General features: G+C 39.0%; 1 protein-coding gene across 1 annotated transcript in view; it reads right to left on the bottom strand.

Annotated features, from left to right (window-relative positions):
• The window catches only part of LOC101341581 (aldehyde oxidase 2-like), a 212,386-nt gene that overhangs the window by 159,387 nt on the left and 29,263 nt on the right, over positions 1-23,736 (bottom strand). The window contains 2 exon segments of the mRNA XM_023732911.1: positions 17,857-17,931; positions 19,331-19,459. Coding sequence (XP_023588679.1) covers positions 17,857-17,931; positions 19,331-19,459 — 204 coding nt within the window.

Below are 23,736 nucleotides of genomic sequence, written 5' to 3'. Positions count from 1 at the left end.
GCTTGTAATAACAAATGTATGCTACTTTGTGATGTGCATCAATACAGTATTATTATTATTACTGTATTATTATGTTAAAGATGTTTTAGTGTAACTGGAAGTGTTTCTTAAATGTTTTTATGTATAGAAAGTTACACTATATACTAAGACAAACATTTGACTAACTGACATTAGATAGGAACCATAACTAACTCCTCTGACTTACATACAAATTCAACTTAAAGACAAACTTAGAAACGGAATTTGTCTGTAATCCAGGGACTGCCTGTAATTGCATAAAACTCTCAGTCGCCTTTATGAGAGATGAAAAAGGGAGTCTAGTTGGCTTTAGACAGGAGGGAGTGGAGAGAAAGTCCTGGAAAGTCAGATGTGCTGATGAATCAAATCACCCACCCACAGAAAGGATATTACAAAATAGGTTAATACTTGTGCACAATGACATCTCTGAGGTTGGCTTAAGATAGGATATCCATAGATGCACATTGGAGGTGCTGAGGAGGGGCAGGGGGTCCCCTTGTGCATCACGTGGTTGTTTGTGGGAGAAATGGAGGAAGAAGCAATAAGGATGTAGGACTAGCTTTTTGCTTTAGCACCTATTGTCACATGAGGGGATAAGAGGATTGAACTGTGAGAGGATATGAAATGATTCACATTTAACTGTGTTTTATTTGATCATTGGCTCAAATGCATCCCTCTGAGTCAGGCTTGAGAAGTATATGGCTGACTTCTCTGCTGTTGGCAGGCAACACAAAAAAAAAAAAACCAAAAAACAAATCCCTCCCAAGATTCTGCAAAGGGCACGGATATGGCTTCTGTGTTTTAGCAAAAGACCTCAAGGGCTTCCAGCCATTGAAATGGGTGTCCTGAAGCTAGAAACACCTCTTGAGGGACTAATTATTATAGCTATCAACTGTGAATTACCCATCATACCTTGGCATCAACTTAATGCAATTTGCCCCTTGTGTATTCTCTTTCTTATTTTTCATCTCTGTATCTCTCTGGGTTATATTCTCAGTGAATGCCTCAGTATGATTTTTGTCCTAATAGATAGATTGGTTCATTCATTCATTAAAAGAAATTCGCAGGTGACAAGTTAAATGAAGACTTAGATGCATACCTTGGAGGAGTAGATTGCCATTGGATTTTGGGTTGGTGTCAACAGGGACACATGAAGTTCCTCTGGGATATCAGTAATTGAAAGAATTTTGTACTGATTTGGACCACGGATGTATAGGACTCTATCAGGTGAATATTTCATCTCCTCTAGGGTATAAAGTCCAAGGCCTTGAGTAAAACCCCTTCAATATGAGAAACAGAAATAAATGAGCCTCACTTTTTCATGATGTACTGTGAATTTCCAAGTATCATCTAAAAATGTAGTTCCTGTAAGTGACTGACTTGCTCTGGAGTCCAGGTCTCTCTAACTCTCCATATCCTAGTTGCAGATGCAAGTAATGCCTTTCTAATATTCTTGGGTAGATTTTAGAAAAATACCTAGACTTGCTTGTGAAAACAAATAATACTAATATTCAGCGGTTCAATATAAATAATTTGCACAGTAATGATTTTAGAAACAGATGTCCAATTCTCCTGTGGTCCAACCTTGGGAACAAGGTTCATTCATCCCAAAGTCATTTGACAAATGGAGGGAAAACTCTTTCGCCCTCTTTCCAGTCAGCAGGCTATCTTTCAAAGTCTGAGGTTGGTGATCAAGGTCTTGGGTCTGTTCTCCCTCAGGAGAGAATGCCCCAGCCAATTTCTTTATCAGTGGTTCATATTCCAGCATCACTCCCTGTCTTTCCCTCATTACAAGGACTAAATTCTAACACAATCTGATAGAATTTTTAATTTGGCAGTGTTTGATTACAATGTACCCTTCAAAAAGGAGGCTCCAGAAGGATTAATGATAGACATTGTGCATGGTATGCTGAAATAAACTTTCAAACATTTTCTTTGTTCATATTTGTGATGTGCTAAAACAATTGGCTTATATTTAAAACGTTAGTGAGTACAATTGCGAAATTTTCCACTTAGGAGTTAAGGCCCCAAGCTTTCCCCATTGGCCCAGTCTCATACACACACACACACAGGTACACACACACACAGATACACTCACACACACACTCTCTCTCTCTGGTGATCATGGATTCTCATGTGTTTCAAGTACCACTTCTCTGTGGATCACTCCAAAATCTACATCTCCAGCCCAGGTGCTGAACTTTGGACTTTGTTATGGATTGAATTATGTCCCCCCCTCCCCCCCCGAAAAATGTGTATAGCCATTTGGCTGGGCCATGATTCCTGGTACTGTGTGATTTTCCTATATGTTGTAAATCCTGCCTATATGATGTTAATGAGGGAGGATGGGTGGCAGTTGTGTTAGTAAGGCAGGACTGGATCTACAAGACTGGATTGTGTCCTGAGGCAATCTCTTGAGATATAAAAGACAGAAGTGAGCAGAGAGACAGGGGGACCTCATACCATCAAGAACGCAGTGCCAGGAGCAGAGCGCGTCCTTTGGACCTGGGGTCCCTGTGCCGAGAAGCTCCTAGTCCAGGGGAACATTGATGAGAAGGTCGACAGAGAGAGAAAAAGGCTTCCCCTGGAGCTGACGCCCTGAATTTGGACTTTTAGCCTACTTTGACTGTGAGGAAATAAATTTCTCTTTGTTAAAACCATCCACTTGTGGTATTTCTGTTATGGCAGCACTAGATGACTAAGACAGACTTGGATATACAATTTTCTTCTTGACACCTTCACCTGGATCTCCCATGGGCACCCCAAAGTCAACAGAGTAAACTGAACTCACACTTACCTTTTAAATGTGTACTTCCTTCTTGAAATTTCAGTCCCTGGGATTACCACTCACATAGGTTACCATGACAGAAATTTGGGACCCATTTTTATTCCTTTCCTTCTCTCAACTACTGCCTCCTCCCACCAACCACTGCCAATTGCTGATTTTACCTCGTAAGTATTTCTGAACGTCTGTATCCTCTTCCTCATTCCTACTTCCACTGCCCTAGTTTATGCCTCTGCCATCTCTTGCCTGTTTGTAACAAGTTTCTAACTCATCTCCTTGCCTTTAGTAAGTCAGTCATCAGTCAGCAGTTTCCATTATCTACCAGTGGGTACCACTCACTCCTGGAAAACTTGTTGAAAACACAGATTCCTGGGCCCCATTTGATTCAGTAGGTCTTGGGTCAGGCCTACAACTATGTAACCTACAAATGTTTGTTGAGTGAATAAATGAATAAATAGAATTCAATTCAATTTACCCACAATATTATGGGTTAAAAAAAAAAAAGAAGAAAGACAAAGGAAAACAGAAGAAAGAGAATTGCTTCTCTCAACCTGTATCCAGAAAAGGTAAAATATTATATGATTAGTATATGGAACATCCACGTACTAACTCACTGATACCAGAGAAGAAAGTATGCACGTACCTGTCCTATGTCCACAGCAGGATTTATACTGAAAGAAGCATCCATGACAATGTCAGTTCTAATGTTCTGTACAGAATTGAAAACAAACTGGTGGTTATGGTACATGCTCCATTTTATAAGCAACAAGAATATTTTCTTCTTCTGGAGTTAAAAAGATGATCAGAAAACACCACAGAAAAATTCTATTCTTGGTAAAGGTCTTGTAAGATACCAAATAATGTCAGTTAAAATATACTTCTTAAAATTTAGAAGTTATTGGCTAAGTATTGATTATGAAATTATCAATGTAGATTCTAATAGAATTATAAAAGTTTATAAGTACCTCATACTAGTCCATCTTCCTATAAAATGGAAGTTTCAAATTCTTACCTTAACTGATCTTAATATTATATAAGCAAAAACCCACTGTCGAGTTGATTCCAACTCATAACCACCCCACAGGGTTTCCAAGGTGCAAATCTCTACAGAAGCAGACTGCTACGTCTTTCTCCCAAGAAGCAGCTGGTGGTTTCAAACCACCGACCTTGTGGTTAGCAGTTGATGGCTTTAACCACTGTGCCAGCAAAGCTCCTTAATACTATATAGCCATCTAAAATAATGGTTGTGAAGATTAGGTAATAACATGGCAAATGGGTATGATAACAGTATATCAAATTTTAAAAAAAGGCTGTGAAGCTATGTACAAAGATGAAAATAAATTTGTAAAACTATATGGAAAAACACTGGAAGTAAATATACCAAAAATAACATTATGGAAGAGTTTTAGAAGATATAACCTGTATAATGAAAATATGTTAATATAAAATGTCCTAGGGATGTTCCATAGTGGCAGGGGTTGTCTTTAGCCTCAGGATTAATGAATAAGCACCATTTATTCAGTATTTAATATGTGTAAGAGGTATTGCTGAAACTTTTATAGTTAGCATAACATTGAATCCATACAAGCACCCACATAAGAGGTTTTAATGCACTTTTTTTTTCCTTCAGAACTTTGCTTCTTATAACCCATTCTTTCCTTCTGGTTTATTTGATGGTTTTCTTTGCAAAGATTTGTAGTTGAGAAACCCTTTTAGTTCTGTCAGAAAAGGTTTTCAAAATCTAGGTTGACAATTATTTTCTCTCATCCTTTTGAAGATATTAATCACTCCATTTTTTTGTGACATCTGTGTTGAAGAGAAGTCTGGTGTCATTCTTTTAGAAGTAGTCTGTTTTATCACTGGTGGCTTTTTAATATTTTATCTTTATCTTTTATGTATCACTACAATGGGTATAGATGGGGATTTTTTTTTATGTATCCTGCTTAGCACTTGGTGTACACTTTGAATTATAAGACCAATATCTCTTTCAATTCTAGAAAATTCTCAGTTACCATCTCTCTGCCATTCCCTTATTTTTTACTTCTGAAACGGCTGTCAGATGTATGCCAGGGAATATAAGTTTGTCCTTTATGTCTCTTATTTCTCTTTCATAATTTTCATCTTTATATTCTTCTGTGCTAAGTAAATTCCTCAATATGATTTTTCAATTCACCAGTTCTCTTTCTGACTTGGTCTAGTCTAAAATTTTGTAAGTTTAACGAATATATTTTTCACTGTCAGGATACTTACTGGTTCTTTTAATATGTACTTGTTCTTAATTCATAGTCACTGGCTTTTTTTCATATCCTCCTGTTCTTTTAAAACAGGTGTATTTCTTTTTTTTGAAAATCTTAAACATATTTGTCTTAAGGTCACTTCAGTTTGCTCTATTATATTCATCCTTGGTAATATATTCTCCCATTTATTGTATTTCACAGCATTAATCTGTGTGCTTTAAATTTTAGATTGCAAGATCATCTGAGTGAAGTTTCTTTTATTTTCTCTCCTCCATCACTCAGTTCTGGTGGTTTTCTGGTTACCTTAGACTAGCCCCAAATTCCTTGGTTTAGAACCAGATCTTCTGTTAGCAGCCCTGGGCTCTTGATGTATAGGGATATTATTCCTGGCTTGGATCATTTCCTCGTTTCCAGGCAGCAAATGCAGCTTTCCTTAAACTCAGGAATGAACAAGAAGCTCTGCCTCAGCCCTTATTTCTCACAATGATTGTAGATCTGTTCTCCTACAATGGTGTGGCTTTTATTCCCCATTTTCCTGAGAGAGTTGAACTCCTGGCTGTCTTGCCTATTTCCCATCCCAGGGTTTGATGGATCTAAGACTTTAGCCCTACTTATCACTGTCTGTTCCATTCCATTTCTATGAACTCCGATTCTACAGATGAGGGGAAAAAAAGGCTTAGAGAGTATATGTCACTATCCCAAGGTCATCTAGCTAATGCATGGCTAATTGACTATACAGGCCTGTCTGATGCATCCAAAGTGCATATTCATAACTGCTTTGCTACAATAGGTTACTATCTGCTTCCCTCTCTGACCATGGGCACCTCAGGAGCAAGGGCTATGTCTTTTTGGACTTTGTAGCCTGGGAGAAGGTGTTGCCAGTGCTCAGTATACAGGTGTTGAACAGATCTGAACTACTTTTCTAGTTTGTTCTAGTAGATCAAACTACTGGAACTTTGGGTCAAGTTCCAAATTTTTATTAAGATACTGACTTGCCAGTAGCTGCCTTTCCCCCAGGCCTAGACTTATATGTCCCTCTTTGGAATCACAGCCACAATGTGCTTTCTAGGATGTTTTAATATGTTTGCGTTTGTGACAATTATTTTGCTGCCAGAAGAAATAAGAATAAAAGGTCTGTGGTTTTCTCTGGCTAGAAGGGCAGAATGACAAGGATATTTTATCACATATGGAGATCCATTATACCCAATTCTTCTGTAAGTTATCCTTATGCATTCGTATATTATAAATGAACCAATAATGATTTGCCATTTGGGGTAGTTTATATTTCACTTTGTTCAAAACCCAGAATTACTGTGGTATAGTGAAAAGAGTATGGAATTTAGAGTTAACCATTTTTAGTCTTGGTGCTACCACTTACTAATTGTAACTTTGATCAGGCCACGGAACCTCTCTGAGCCTCAGTCTCTTCATCTGTAAAATGGGAATAACAATGATAATACCTAGCTCATGGAGTTGTTATGAAGATTAACAAGGTAACATACCAGAAAGCTTTCTGTTAATTGCAAAGTGGTGTACAAATGTTAGTTGTATACAAAAGTAAATTTGTGACATATAATTATTATTATAATATTAGTAGTGCTACAAATTAAGCTAAAATTAATTAATTCAACAACCATTTATTGACCACCTATTATGTGCCAGGCACTGGGCAAGGCTCTGGAAAAATAAAGCTGAGTGAAACGTGGATCCACTCACCCAAGCTAGATATGACCATTGATATTTCCTTTTCACATCCTTACCATTATGTCAACAGATTCCATTAGTTTTCCATCTGAAATATGTCTTCAGTCTATCACTTCCTTTCCATTTCTATTACTACTCCTCTAGTTCAGGCCCTCATCTTCTCTTGCTTAGATTATTACAGTAGCCTCTCAAGTGGTCTCTTTGTTCTTGTCCTGCCTTTTCCTCAGATCCCTCCCCCATAGTCACTAGATTGACCTACCTAAGTCACAGACTTGCCCATGCCTTTCTTCTGCTGAAAAACTCTCCACTGGATTTGCACCCCACAAGATAAATTCCAAATGTGTTAATGGGTTGGAACATGGTCTCCATGATTCCTAACTCCCTCTCCAGTCTCATCTCCCAGAATGCTGTGCTTTGTCTTTTCTGCATTGTACGATTGGTGTTCCCTAGACCTAGCCTGCTGGTTTTGCTGTTTTCTCTGTATAGTAAATCCCCATCTGCCACCTCCTCTGCCTCTTCCTGGCACTGCTTGGCTAATTCTGAAAGACTCATCTTCGAGGTCACTTTCCCCAAAAGTTTTCCCTAGTTACCCTTCTGCCTCTTCCCCAGCCTCAGACTGAGTTAGGAAAAATGCCTAATAATAGTATTACCTATTCAAATTGTGAGAACATTGTAAAGATGTTTGATACATCTTTCAAGAAAGGTTAAATCACTTGAAATAAATTAGGCCCAGCACTGTATGAGAGCAATCAGTTTTCCACATGATTGCTGACACAAAAATTATAGTTTGTGAAATATTTGCCAATGTGATAGGTTAAAAGGTATGTTTCAGCATTTCTATTAAAAATTTATCCCCCAAAAAGTGGTATTTGCCACCTACCTTGTGAGCTCCTGTCAGACGGTCAATTTCAACCTCAGAACAGGCAGCTCCAAAAACAAAGTAAGGATATATGTCACCTTCTCTTTCTCCCAGTCCATGTGAGCTTTATAGCCCCTGACAAAAATTAAATATAGTCTGTGGTCAGGTCATGCAGTGGCAGTGGGGCTTTGTCTAAGGATGTGGAAATACGTGAAATCAAATTGGCTTTAAAGAGTTAAACTATGCTACAAACACAGAACGCAATGCTTCTCAAAGTTTTACCAAGTATTTAGAGCAAGACCCACCATGAGGAGTCTGAGCCACTTCAAGTGTGAAATTTCAAGGAAGAAGACTTCTAACTTTAAAAAAGTTAAAAATTTGAAAGTCTACAATCTATCTGTATTTTTAAATCTAAAATAACACTTTAATTAATACAATTGGGAAAAAAGGAAGATGTCCAATTTCTTTTTTCAACTGTCTTGTTGGTGGGTGGGCAAGTTGCTGTAGTATTTAAGCATATACTTTTCAGGAAGTAGGGCTAAATGAATACAAATGACAGTTTATATCAGATTCAGCGCACAGCAGGCAATTTCTCCTCTCTCACTCATAAATGTGATATTTCAAGAACCCAGACTCACATACGTTTGTGGACAGTGAATTACTTTACAAGCTATGTTGGGGAGTCGTGGTGCTGAGAGGTCCAGAATTTTTCCAAAGAAGTGCAATATTCTAGTCTATCCAGGGGACTTTTGGTGGAACTTTCAATAACATGCCTTCCAGCTGAATGGACAAAGCCTTTTTCAGTGAAGGACTTTGACTAATGATGTTGTTTTTTATTTCAACAATAACACAGACATATTCATCACTTAAGATTGATCCAGGAGCCTTAAATGACTCATTGGATCCTATGATCAACTCTCTCCATCCAATCCTCAAATATTTTCTTTGCCATAGTCTTTTCATGAGAGGTCGAAGCATTTATAATTGTGCCTTGGAGGGAAAAAAATCTGCTAAATAAGCTAACTTTTTAAAGCTGTGCTTTGAAATTTACAATCACTCACTTTATTTAAGTTTTGTATCACTTGGGTACTGGATCCAGGTTCTCAAGTTCTCTCTCTCTCTCTCTCTCTCTCACACACACACCCTCTCTCTCTCTTTTTCTCTTTCTGTGTCCTCCTTCCTCCATGAAGAAAAATAACAGTACAACCATGAGTTTGGAAACTTATCAATGCCTTCTCTTGATTGTGCCCTTTAGGTCTTCTGTATCTCTGCTGAGTTTCTTCTTAGTTGTTCTGTCCTTTACTGAGAGTGGTGTGTTGAAGTCTCCTACTATTATTGTGGAACTGTCAATTTCTCTTTTCAGTGTTGTTAGAGTTTGTTTTATGTATTTTGGAGCCCTGTCATTGGGTGCGTAGATGTTTATTATGGTTATGTCTTCATGATGGGTCATCCCCTTAATCATTATATAGTGTCCTTCTTTGTCTTTTATGGTAGATTTTGTTTTAAAGTCTATTTTATCTGAGATTAGAATTGCCACTCCTGCTCTTTTTTGGTAGTTGTTAGCTTGATATATTTTTTTTCCAACCTTTAACTTTTAATAAATTCACATCTTTGTTTCTAAGGTGTGTCTCTTGTAGACAGCATATTGATGGATCCTGTTTTTTTATCCATTCTGTCACTCTCTGTCTCTTTATGGATGCATTGAGCCCATTTACATTGAGTGTAATTATTGATAGATGTGAGTTTGTTGCTGTCATTGTGTAGTGCTTTTTTTTGTGGTGCTGAAGTTTTCTTTGTTCTTCTTACTCTCTTGTGCTGAGTTACTTTTGTTTGTGGATTTTTTTTTTCGTTTCTTTTGTTTTTGTAGGTTTTGTTTTTGCCGAGACTTTATGTTTTTCGTCTTTATTTTATGAGTTGGTTTGTTAACTTTCTTTGTGGTTACCATGAATTTTACCCTTATCTTTCTAAGTTTGAAGCAGTCTACCATTACTTGGTATCGCCTTGCCTTCCTCTCCATTACGAGGTTCTATACCTATGCCATTTATTCCCTCTTTTATTGTTTTGATGTTGTTGTCATTTACTGATTAACTGCTCTGATTCCCTGTTGTATTTCTTTTGGTTTTGGATAGTCCTCGAGAGTTCATTTCCTAGACTGGTGTCTGGCTCGTACGATCCTGCGTCCTAGGTTCTGCGTGTGAGCTGAAGCTGTTTGTCCTCAGATCGAAGAACTCCCTTTAATAATTCTTGTAAGTTTGGTTTGACTTTTACATATTCCCTTAATTTCTGTTTATCTGGAAATGACCTACTTTCACCATCCAATTTGAACGAGAGTTTTGCAGGATATATTATTCTTGGCTGACAATTTTTTTCTTTCAAGATTTTATATATGTCATCCCAGATATTAGTATTTTAGAAAGACAGATAATGCATTATTCTGAATGTGACAACCTCTCTTTTACTATTTTTCATGTAGAGAAATTGCTTTGGAGATATACGTTTTAAAAACTGCCTAGTATTTTCAGGCAGGAAGTATCTATACTAACACATCAATCAGAAGAAGAGTTTGGAAAATCTTGTGAGCCTGGGGAAAAGAAAGAAACAGAGGGAAATACTGGCAGTGGGCAGGGAAGCCCTGCCAAGTTTGGCTATTTCCTGACTCTGTTGACAGTGAGGTGGGTGTGTAAGGCTGGCTTAGTACGACTGCATTAAAGAGTCAGTTCATGGACCTCCCTTCTGATTCTGTGTTTATGAGGGAAACTGCCGATTATGATTTGTCTTCCTATGTAGTCCTGCCTATGGGGAGACAAAAGGTAAAGGGCATGTGGATTCTGAGTAGTCTGTTCCCTTCACAGTTGGGTTTTTTTTTTATTGTTGTTGTTCTCCAACTAGGAAGAGCAAAAAAACAGAGGAGGGCTGTCTGGTGATATTCTGGCTTCATATCTAAACTGACTTTCAAGGAAAAAGCAAAAAAAAAAAAAAAAAAAAGCTACAGGCCAACAAATAATCACAATATTGTGAGTTCATTAGAGGACTATGAAAAGCAAAGATAAGGAAGCAATTCTCCTATTACTGGTGGTATCTTGTGACTCCTAGAGAGAGGTAGAGAGAGGGCTTTTTTTTTTTTTTTAAGTTTGAAGAAGGGAGCAAAATAAAATGGTGTTTAGAGAAAAGTAATAAAAAAATGATTGCACTTTAGGAAAATGGGTCTTAGATTTGGCCAGTGGGAACCCCTTCAAGCCCCTTCTGTGTCTTTTTGACATGTCTCCATCATTCTTTGAGCACTTCCTTGCTTTCTGGCACAATTAGATATTCTAGGCTTGTGTTTGACTTTCCCTGCCCCAGGCCTGGAATCAGTCATTGGGATCATTCAAGTATCAAAATAAATGATAGTAAATAATAGTAAATAAATAATCATAGTAACAAATTATCACCCACTGAAAAAATAAGAAACCCCAAGTCCATTACTGTTACAAATCTGTAAGTCGGTAAAAAATTTTTGTGAGAAATATGTTTACATAGTTTCAAAGTCTCTCCCCACAGAATACTTCTTAATTGCAAACAAAAAAAAAAAACAACTTCACAGTGGAGAAACTGTTGGGTCACTATCTTAATCCAGGAGGACACATTGAAATCATGTGTCACCTGACTGGATGCAAATAGAGGCATACGGTCACTTCTATAACATTCTGGCAAAGGGGTACAACCTTCATCTACCCAGAAGGAAACATCAGATAAGCTCAAATTGAGAGATAGTTTACAAAATAACTGATATTTCGAAAGTGTCAAGGTCGTGGATGTCTAGAAGAGCTGAAGGACCTGTCCCAGACTGAACAACACCATAGAGACAAAACAGCTAAATGCCAAGTGAGATTCTGAGCTGGATCTTTTTGCTCTAAAAGCCATGATTGCAACAACTGGAAAATCTTGAATGGGGTCTGAGGATTTACAATAGTAACGTATCAGTGTTAATTTTTGGATTCTGGTGATTGCATTATGGTTATGTAGAACTAAGTATGAAAGTGTTAGGGAATAATGGGGCATTATGTTGACAGTTTACTCTCAAATGAGTGAGGGAAAATAAAGTTCATTGTATTGTACTTGCAATTTTTCTGTAAATTTGTGATTATTTCAAAATATAAAAAGGAAATTTGTAATTGTTTTGAAATATTAAAAAAAGAGTTAAAATTTTTGTGATCAGTTATAAGAACTAACTTAAAAATGGTCTTTTTCAGGCATGACAAGGGTTATTAAAAAGAGGATCTTTTTAATTGGCTAAAAAATTAATTCGTAGGAGACTCATGTCAGAGATAAGTATTTAATTTAATCTCACTTCTTTATTTCTTAAATGAGCCTTAAAGGAGTCTATTTGCAGAAAAAGGTTAATGGTAGATCCAAACAAAATAGAATAATCAAATCATTAAAATCAGAGTGAAAGATGAGGGCCAAAAATTGAGATGAAATGGATAGTAAAAGAATAGGAATTTGTATAAAATAAAACCTAAAGTAAACATAAAAATTAACTTTCAGTTTCCTGGTTGCCAAAGCAAAGCAGTCAAAAGTTACGTAGTATTTATTATACAATAAAAGGAAGCATATCAGATCACTAGGAAACAAGGTTTTTCATAGCTTTGAACTCTAAAAGTAATTTATGGTGCAGAAATTTAAAGAGTCATTGAAAAATAAATGCACTATATCTTTAACAGCATTTTACAAAAAATGCAGTGACTTTTTCATATAGTTATTTCTTATACAACCCTCAGTAAAAATCAGGATCAGACTGTGGGAATTATAGTTCCGTAAATATATTTCAATTGAATTATATTATTGAATTATAGTAACATAATCCAGGAATAAAGCATTTTGGTAATTCAATTTGATGCCAGGGAAAGACTGAGACAATTAAACTATCTTGAAACCTGTGCTGAGTCTGAGAGGGTTCATGCGAGTTTACATTATAGAGTGTTTAATAGTCAATGGAAAGAGGCAGCTTACTGCAATGATGAAGATGATGAGCTCTGCAGAAGAGTCTGCTCCCTGACCTGGAGTTCTGGCTTCACACTTGCTTAGCTGTGTGACCTTAGGCAAGTTACTTAACTGCCCTGAGACTCATTTTTAAACTTCTAAAATGGGAAAATCATACTACCTCCTCATAGGTTGGTGAGGTCTAATTAAATTACACATGGAAACTACTTAGAATAGTGCCTGGCACATTAAAAGGATTCAATAAATGTTAACTATTATTATAATTTTCATATTTTGCTAAAAGATGATTAACTCCAACATAGACTACTGAAAGAAGGGTTACTTAGTGTAATGGGGGCAAGGATTTGTAACTTAACTAAGTACTTCATGACAATAACAAAAAAAGAAGAAGAAAAGGATTAACTAGAAGCAATGATCCTGACTATTGAGTTCTGTTGCTGTTTCTTGACTGTACTACCCCGTTTTTCCATCAGTAAAATGAAAGTAGTTATAAGGGTGGTGAAGTGGAAAAAGCAGGGACACTCGAATCAGATAGATTTAGGTCTGAGTCTGGGCTTTGCTACTTGCCAGCTGTGTGACCTTGGGCAAGCTACCTAAACTGTTTGAGTCTCAGTTTCCTCATTTACGAAGAGGGATGAGAATCCTCCTCTTGCAAGGTTTGGGGAAGATTAAATGAGATAATATATACAAAGCGTCTGACCCAGGGATGGTCCTGCCATCCTTTTACATGCATCCCATGACAAATATCACTAATCTATTTCATCACCCTTTCTAGCGGAGCTCACATCTGGCTCCAAAATGCTTCTCAAGACAGTCCTTCAGGCAGTCCCTACAAACCAATTGGAGATGAAATCCATTTGTGACTCTGAAGCCACATCATTGAGCTATAATATTTATAAGTTTGTTGTTGTTGTTCGCTGCTGTCAAGTCGGTCCTAAACTCATGGCGACTCCATGCACAACAGACAAAATGCCGTCTGGTTCTGCGCCATCTCCGTGATTGGTTGTAGATTGGACTGTTGTGATCCGTAGGGTTTTCAGTGGCTGATCTTTGGAAGTAGATGGCCAGGCCTTCCTTCCTAGTCTATCTTAGTCTAGAAGCTCCATTAAAACCTGTTCAACATCACAGCAACATGCAATCTTTCACTGACAGATGGGTGGTGTCCGCGCATGAGGTGCATTGGCCAGGAATCAATCCATGGTCTCCCACATGGAAGGTGAGAATTCTACCACTGAAGCACCAATGCCCCCTCACTTGTAAGTTTGAAGTAAGTTTAATTACAGAGAATATATAAAAAATGGTTCAGTAGAAAATGTTTTGTGACATTAAAGAGAGTAGTTGCAGTAAAGCGGTGTCAAGAGGTAGCCATTTTGCAGTGGATTAAGAAATGAGGGTGCTGGAAGAGTAAAGACCAAAACCAAACCCATTGCTGTTGAGTTGATTCTGACTCACAGCGACCCTACAGGACAGAGTAGAACTGCCCCCATTGGATTTCCAAGGAACGGCTGGTGGATTCGAACCGTTGACCTTTGGGTTAGCAGCCTGAGCTCTTCACCACTGTGCCACCAGGGCCTCTGCTGGGTAAGTGGAGGCAGGCAAATTAGACTTACCTTAAAAAGTTTGGTGGGAAAAGGAAGGGGAAAGATGAAACCATAGCTGAATTCCAGGGAGGTAGCATGAGTGACAGAAAGTTTTTGTTTGTTATTGTTGGTTGATTTTGCTTGTTATTTTTAATGAGTCAGGGCAAGTTGAGCATATTTGTAAGAGGGAGTCAATGAACCACAGCAAAGATACAGAGAAAGGAGATAATTGATGGAACAGGGTCTCAGAGGGCACAGGAGAAGACAGGACCATAGGATAGGTAAAGGATGAGTCTTGGAAGGAAGAAGGGATTCTTCAATGAAGCAGAAGGTAAGCAAGGAAAAGAAAAAAAATGGCAACGCAGAGTAATTGGGAGGGGAAGGAAGCAAAGAATGCAAGCTATGACTGTGATGGCTCATTGACATTGGGAATGGCCTCCCATTCAAGCAAGATCCAACCCACCTCCAGAGAACAGCCTATCTTTATAGACATCACCAGGAAAATCATAGTACCCTCCAAATAAACCCAAGAGATGTGCCCATATATGCCCATATATGGCCATATGGTAAGAGCAGGCTGTGAGTTTCTGGTTGCTTCTAGTGGCAGTTCTCTGTTGCCTGCTTGGACAAACCCCCTAGTCTGATTTGGTACTTTGCTCAGCTCCCCACACTGTTTGTATGAGGATGTTTGCGTCATCTCTGGTTTGACTCCCACCTTCTATAACCAAGTCCTCATTTGGCAAGAAAAGAAGGCCCCAGAAGATAGGCTGTGGGACAATATTCCTGGAGAGCAAGAAATAGAAGAGAGCACCAAAGGCTACATAAGAAAACACTGCTAAATAACTGGGAGGGGAGGGACGCAAAGACTGAAAGGTGTTTAAGTGCTAAATGCATTCTGGATAACACTAAACGTTTTGCAAAATACCTCTATTCTGAACTGTCCACACCATGCACAGGACTGTTAACATCAAACTTGTAAACCTGGGGCTGGTTTATGTGGAATAAGGCATTACGTGTAGGACATCTGAGGACTCATCTCAAAATGTCTTCCTTCCAGTGAGACAGTACACAATACAGGGGAAACTAACACAACCTGTACAAGGAAAGGTCATGGAGGCCCCATGGACACATCCAAACTCCCCGAGGGACTGAGTTGCTGGACGGAGGGCTCTGGGGACCATGGTCTTGGGGAACATCTAGCTCAATTGGCATGACACTACTTATAAAGATAATGCTCTACATTCTACCTTGGTGAGTAGTGTCTGGGGTCTTAAAAGCCTGTGAGCGGCCATCTAAGATACTCCACTGGTCTCATCTCTTCGGGAGCAAGTGAGAATGAAGAGAACAGGATACAAGGAAAAGATTAGTCCAAAGGACTAATTGTCCACAGCTACCAAGACCTTCACCGGACTGAGTCCAGTACAGCTAGATGGTGCCCGGCTACCACCGCTGACTGCTCTGACCAGGATCACAACAGAGGGTTCTGGACAGAGCTGGAGAAGGATGTAGAGCATAATTCTAACTCACAAAAAAAGAAAAAAGACCAGATTTACTGGCCTAAAGGAGACTGGAGAAACCCCAAGAGTATGGCCCCCAGACACCCTTTTAGCTTAGTGGTGAAGTTACCTTCGAGGTTCACTGTTCAGCCTGGGAGTGGACAGCCCAGTAAAACTATGAGAGTAACGAGGTACAGGAGTCCAGTGACAAGGCCCAGAAGGCAGAAGGGGTGTAGGAAGCTGATGATAGGGAACACAAAGTAGAGTAAGGATATTGTTGATGTGTTGTGAGATTGTTAACCATTGTCATAGGGCAACATTTGTAGTAACTGTTAAATGGGAGACTATTTTGTTCTGTAAGCCTTCATCTTAAGTGAGAATGACAGCACAATTAGAAGAGCATAGTCAATGTCACTTAAATGTGTATGTAAAAAAATTTTTGAAATGGCGTATCTTTGGCTATGTGTATTTTCACCAAAAAAAAAAAAAAAAGTTTAGAATTTTAGAGGGTTAAAATGTTGTGGGTTTGTTAACCAATGTCATAAAACAGCATGTGTGCTACTGTTACATGAGAAACTATCTGTTCTGTAAGCCTTCACCTGAAGTACAATAAAATATTTAAAAAAAAAAAAGTCTTCCTTCCAGTTATGATAATACAGCTGAAAAATAAACATTTCTCTATTTAATGAAAACTCTTCAGTGAAAATGAAATAAAATAAATAATAAAGGACTTAATATTAAAAACATGAACAATTAAGTGCAACATTTCTAAGCTTCCTTTCTATTCCAAAAGGGAATAATTTTGGGAAAATATTTCAATGACCCTTACCTAAAATATCCAGTGGCAGAGAGACTAATGCTTTGAGCGAACACTTTATTAACCGGCAAAAGAGGAATGTTTTCCAAGGACGAATATAAAATTGGTCAAATGAAAAGAAGCATGGGAAATAACCATTTTGTGGCTGTCATACTTTTTCTTATTATTGGGAGTATTATCTTGCTGAATGAACAAGTATAGTGCCCAAGTGGGCTGTGACACAGTCTCAAGATGTAGAATTGGCTTTGTCCGCCTTCCACTGAGGAGATGAAGTCACTGTTTTGGTGGATCTGTCTAAAGAATAAGTGAAAAAGTGACAAAGGTAAAAATCTGCGGTAGAAGTTTAAATGCAGGTCCTCAAACAAAATCTGACAAAGAGTCTCCATCTTCTGGTCGGTCCCCATACACGGGGAAGTGGGCCTAGGTTGTAGCCACAGCTATGGTGGTGAAGTGGTTAAGAGCTCAGGCTGCTAACCAAAAGGTCAGCAGTTTGAATCCACCAACTGCTCCTTGGAAACCCTATGGGGCAGTTCCACTCTGTCATATAGGGTTACTATGAGTCAGTATCGACTTGACGGCACACAACAACAACGAGTATATGTATATATGTTCCCCAGGAATATCACTGCTTCCTGAGGATTTGCATAACCTCTGCTCCCTCAAACTTTTATTAGGGTCATGTTCTATCATCAAAACTTTTATTGCTGAAAGAAGAACAGTGATTACTACTCAGAAAATATCTATCCAGTTTTCCCCATGAATGTCCGAAATGTGTGTGCGTGGAAAATAGCAAGCGTTTGTAGCCTTTACTGAAGATACTTTTCAGAACATGATCCAAGATAACAGCTTCTCATGCAAGAGCTCCCTTTCAATTTATTGTTTCTTTTTCTTTTAAATTTCTAAAAGTGAGCTAGATGGTGTAGGTTCTACCTTCCTTTGCTAATAACCAGACAATACCAGGTTGCATTTAAATAAGAACAGCAGTTAACACCTCTGAGCTACCGCTGCAGGTGGGAATAAATGTTCAGCTGAACTGCAAATTTCTGTTCAATAGGATCTGGTTGCGAGATGTGTTGATGACATACATCTGCCCCTATGCTCTTGCAACTCAAAGTGTGGTCCAGCAGCAGAAGCATCGCATAGGAGCTTGATAGAAATGCAGACTCCCAGGCTACTTCCAACGCCTACTAAATCAGAATCTGCATTTTAACAAGATGCCCAGGTGATCCGTCTGTTCATTAAAGATCGAGAAGCACTACCCTGTGCTGTTCAGGGGAGAAAAGGAAGCTGTGTGGGACGCAGATACCATGGGACAGGTGTCGCTACCAAGAAGCTCCAATGGGAGCTATGCAGGCTTCAAAGATACTTGGTACTCACCCAGTCTTCCCAGGAACCATGAGGACTCCGGCTGATGATGGGTTCCAGGCATCTCCTCAGGGTCTGACAGGGGTTCTGCAGGTGGAAAAGGACACGAGTGTCAGCTAATTCAAGTGCAACTGTGTTTATCACCCTGCTCTGACCATTCCTCTCCTCTCAGATATCTGCTATTTGGTTTGTCTCCATATCTAGGCAAGGGCCAGGTCCTGGTATTCCCGGCAGCCATAAGCCAAGTTGGGATTTGGAGAGCTGCCTCGGGAGGTTGGGGGAGAGGAAGCCAGACAGAATACAAGTCCCACTTGCCCAGTTCAACCAAAAGAGCTCTGTTTTTACTTGCTTTATGTGTTAAGGTTCCATTTAAGATGCATTGCTTACTTAGCGAGACTATGACAACCACTATGGAAAGCAGTGAGCATAAGAACTGTTCCCAGATCAGGTACAGAGAAAGGCAAGTGGTGTGGAAGGAGATGTGTGTTTTGGATCAGACACCCCTGGGATCAAATAGCTCTGCTGCTTCTTAGCGCAAGAGTGACTGGCGCTTTCCACACCTTGGTGATCTCATCTGTGACATGGAGACACCAACTCTAGGACAAATCTAGGATTTCGTTCAGGACGATCCCCTTTTATGCTTGCTGCATTTGGGTTAAAGTTAGTGGCTTCTTTCACTCAGAAAAGCACCCTGGTTTGGATGATATAGTCACCTTAACTAATATCTGCTTGGAGGTTGATTTAAATATTAAATAAAATTAGGTAATTACAGTGCTTGTTATTAGTATCTCAGTTATTCTAGATATACCCATAGAGCTTTGTTGAAGAAATGCTTGTAACATGAATGGTTACAAAGTTACCAGGTATTCAGTAATTTACTCTTGGCATTGGTATTGAAGTTCAGCTGACTGAATGAAGGAGACCTTCCCCACTCCCCTTTCAAAGCTCTTTGGGGCCGTCTTTGTTCTGAGTCGTTATAACTTTGTTCTGCTTGATGGTAGAGTGAAATGACAAGGGTATAGGAGTGGTGCCAATTTATATTCAAAGGCTCCAAAGAAATAACTTCCTTGCTTGTTAATACAGATCTCAAGGTACAACAATCTCCATCTGAGGATTCTCCCTGTGCTGCCTTCCTGCTGTGGGTTTCCATGGCCAGGCTGGGAATGATTGGGCCATATTCCATTCTATACTGTAAATAATACTTCAGGAAGGAGGCAGCGTTTCCTGCCTTTGTGAAGTTAGTGTCTTGGGAATGTGTTCCTAAAATTATTTTTTAGGAAAAATAGAATGTATATTACTGAACAATATTTCAAGGCCCACTATTTCGGGTGGAACAGAGAAACACTATGATACTGTGTTTTACTCTCTTTTGCCCAATGGTCATGTGAAAAAGCATCATGAGGAATTTCTACATTAGAGCAGAGGGGCTCCTCTGGAAAACGGGTCCGAGGTTTAAAAGAAGTTTGGGGGTCAGTAAAGCCATCACCTGCACAGCTTTTCCATTGATGTCTGCACTTGTGGATGCTGAGGTGGCAATCGTGTTGGGCACTGTCACAGTGTTCGTCTCGCCACGGTGTATGTAAGACATGGGTATCTTCAATTCACGGCTTGCCACCTGCACAGAAAACAAGCAGACAGAATGTGTCAGTCCAGGGTGAAACTGGGACAATGATTTAAACTTATTAGTAAAGACTCCCCCCGCCCCCGCTTTTACGAGATTCATAATCTATGGTTTAGGTAGACATATGCAAGCAACCCTAAACTTTTCAAGAGTTTTCAAATTCTTTAAAATAGAAGTTCTTCTCCATCCCCCAAAACTGTTGTGTACTAGGGTTTAAGACAAATCCCACAATACCTCATGGCATGGGTTTAAAAATAGGCTCTCTTGGGGGCAGGGGGATCTTACAAAGCCATGTGTTAGCAAGGGAAGAGAAAGGACGGATTCTCCATCTTTTCATCACTCACAGAGGCCTGCTGGGGCCGAGTACTCTACTGGACATGAACATGGGTCCATACTCCAGAGGAGGGACCCTTGCTTGCCCTGTATGGGTCTCCTTTTTTATAGGGTGAGCTTGAGAATGTAGACTTGTTGATGGGAGAATGAACAGGTTGTATGGAAGCAGGAAGTCTGAATTTGGGGTGCTAATTATGTTCAGGAGTTGCCTGGGAATACTGGCTGCCCAGCACCTGGGCATAACCCCTCCAGGGGAGGGAAGGGCAAGGAAGGGAGCTACTAGTGCCTTGGGAAACTGAGTTTTGCTGTAGAGCCCCTATCACTAGAGAAGAAAACTGAACCTCTCTTCCAAGTCCCAGTTGGCTCATTTCTGGGTAATCCAGAGTGACCTCTGGGGACACTTGTGGGCAATTCTGGTCATTGCATCACAAAACCTAGAGATTAATCGAATAATACAGAGTCTGAGATTCTGCTATGAATTCTAATCTTGGCCAATAGCAAAACTGAAACAATCTCTCTCCCCTGTATCATTTTGGTGTTAATACCTTGTCCCAGTTCAACTCCACCATGAGCAACCAACACAGACCCATCTGTGTAGATATGAACCAGAGCAGCAGCCTGAAAATAAAATTAGAAATCTGTTTTTCTTGCCATCTTAACGTGCATCTTTAACAGTGAGGCAGTCACAAAAAAGTACCAAAAGCCACTGAAATAAAGCCACAGTTTCATTCCAGCAGGTATAGGAGCAATGGTTTCACCATGAGGTGGAATAAACCCCTATGTTACCTGAGACAATAAAGGTGGCATTCCATGAAAAATGGGTTCTAAGCCTAAATGTGTATCTTATTGTTAGAATTGAGTCATAGTCCTTTCACTGTTCTCAGCAGCATTAACTTGCTATAGATTGAATGCCTGCTGAGCATTGTCCTCTTTTCTGCATCTCTCCTAGCTCGAGGTTTGAATTCAACAAGGAGAGCTCCTCACCCTACTTCTCCTACTCTGCAAAGTAAGAAACATTGATCCACATTGGTATTGAATTTAGAACTCATAGCTGTTTGCTGAATTACAGACTCTCTTTTCTCTTAGTCGTCATTTGGGGATTGGCAAAGCCTAGTGAGTTCATTCTCCTTGTTCAAAAAATCTAAGCATATGACTCTCAATCAACTCTGGGAGTAAAAAGTAAGCAGATAAATACCTCGAATAGGCAAATGTATAGAGATTAGAGTTTAGTAGTGGTTAGCAGGTAGCACTGAGTTTTTGTTTATGGGAACAGAAAATATGGCAACAGAAATTGGTGATGATTGCACAACATGATTGATGTAATTGGTTTTATTAAACTGTACATGTGAAAAATGTTGAATTAGCAAATGTCATGTTCTTTATATTTTTTCAACAATAAAAAAATTTGGCATAGTATAAAGACATGTTATTGTCAGGTGCCATCAAGTCGGTGTTGACTCATAGCAACCCTATGTACAACAGAACGAAACACTGCCTCGTCCTGCACCATAGTCACAATCGTTGCTATGTTTCAGTCCATTATTGCAGCCACTGTGTCAGTCCATCTCCTTGAGTACTTTCCTCTCCTTTGCTGACTCTCTACTTTACCAAGCATGATGTCCTTCTCCAGGGACTGGTCCCTCCTGATAACATGCCCAAAGTACATGAGATGAAGTCTTACCTTCCTTAATTTTAAGGAGCATTCTCCCTGTACTTCTTCCAAGATAGAGTTGTTCATTCTTCTGGCAGTCCATGGAATATTCAGTATTCTTCACCAACACCATAATTCAAAGATATCAGTTCTTCTTCAGTCTTCCTCATTCATTGTCCAGTTTTCACATGCATATGAGATGGTTGAAAATACCATGGTTTGAGTCAGGCGCATCTTAGTCTTCAAAGTAATATCTTTGCTTTTTAACACTTTAAAGAAGTCTTTTGCAGCAGATTTGCCCAATGCAATATGTCATTTAATTTCATGACTGCTGCTTCCATGAGCGTTGCTCATGGATCCATGTAAAATGAAACCCTTGACAACTTCAATCTTTTCTCCATTTAATACGATGTTGCTTATTGGTCCAGTTGTGAGGATTTTGGTTTTCTTTATGTTGAGGTGCAATCCATACTGATCTTCATCAGTAAGTGCTTCAAGTCCTCTTTCCTTTCAGCAAGGAAGTTTGTGTCATCTGCATATTGTAGGTTATTAATGAGTCTTCCTCCAATCTTGGCGCTGTGTTCTTCTTCATACAGTCCAACTTCTCAGATTATTTGCTCAGCATAAGGATTGAATAAGTATGGTGAAAGGATACAACCTTGAGACACACCTTTCTTGGTTTTAAACCCTGTAGTATCCCCTTGTTCTGTTCAAACAACTGCTTCTTGATCTATGTACAGGTTCCACATGAGCACAATTAGGTGTCCTAGCATTCCATTCTTCACAATATTATCCACAATTTGTTATGATCCACACAGTTGAATGCCTTTGCATAGTCAATAAAACACAGGTAAACATCTTTCTGGTATTCTCTGCTTTCAGCCAAGATCCATCTGCTATCAGCATTGTTCCATATTCCACATCCTCTTCTGAATCCAGCTTGATTTGTTGGCAGGTCCCTGTCGATGTAGTGCTGCAACCGTTTTTGAATTATCTTCAGTAGAATTTTACTTGCATGTGATAGTAATGATATTGTTTGATAATTTCTGCATTCCATTTCTTTGGAATAGGCAAGCATATTGATCTCTTCCAGTCAGTGAGCCAGGTAGCTGCCTTCTAAATTTCTTGGCATAAAGGCGTGAGCACTACCAGCATTGCATCCATTTGTTGAAACTTCTCAATTGGTATTCTGTCAATTTCTGGCAACTTCTTTTTAGCCAATGCCTTCAGTGCAGCTTGGACTTCTTCAGTACCATGGATTCCTGATTATATGCTACCTCCTGAAATGGTTGAATGTCAACCAGTTCTTTTCGGTACAGTACTCTGTGTATTCCTTCTTTTGATGCTTCCTGCATCATTCGATATTTTGCCCATAGAATCCTTCAATATTGCAACTCGAGGCTTGAATTTTTTCTTCAGTTGTTTCAGCTTGAGAAATGTGGAGTGTGTTCTTTAGCTTTAGTTTTCTAACTCCAGGTCTTTGTACATGTCATTATAATACTCTGCTGAAACCTGTCCACCATTGGTGACCCTGCTGGTATTTGAAACACTTGTGGCACAGCTTCCAGCATCACAGCACCATGCAAGCCACCGCAGTATGACAAACTGACAGATGAGTGGTGATGCAAGGTGGTCCATATCTCATTACTCAAATATGCCCTGTTATTTATTAGAAAAAACAAATAGTACTAATTTAAGTGCACAATCCCTTATCTGAAATTCTGAATTCCAAAGAGTCCTGAAACCTAATTTGGTATAAAACGCCTGACCTGATCTTACCTGATTAAGTGAGATTCATAGTCTTTTTTTTTTCTTTTTAAATCTCCCTTAGTGTGAATAATCATACTGCACTGCAGAAATATTTATGTACTTGAATATGGTATGTGGCTCCCAGACTCCACTGAGGATTTTATGTAATATATAGTATATAGATCATACGATCTTTTAAAATGAGAAAAAAAAAAAAAATAGAATCCCCAAATACATCTGGCCTCAAGGGTCAGAAGAAAGATTATGCACATGTACCTAGTCAGAAAAATCGAGTAATACCAAAAGCTGCAAGATGAAGACAGAAAGCTCTTTTGCTCACTGTCAGCCTGTCCCCCTTCCTAAAGATAACCACTGCCATCATTCCTTGTAATTTCCTCTAGAATTTTTATTTATTTATTTATTTATTTTCTTTTTTTTTTTAATATTTTATTGTACTTCAGGTGAAGGCTTATAGAACAGATAGTTTCTCATGTAACAGTAACACACATGCTGTTTTATGACATTGGTTAACAACCCC

The sequence above is a fragment of the Trichechus manatus genome, unplaced genomic scaffold, assembly GCF_000243295.1.
Source record: "Trichechus manatus latirostris isolate Lorelei unplaced genomic scaffold, TriManLat1.0 scaffold00056, whole genome shotgun sequence".
Taxonomy (NCBI): Eukaryota; Metazoa; Chordata; class Mammalia; order Sirenia; family Trichechidae; genus Trichechus; species Trichechus manatus.
This window is presented reverse-complemented; position numbering and strand designations above follow the sequence as displayed.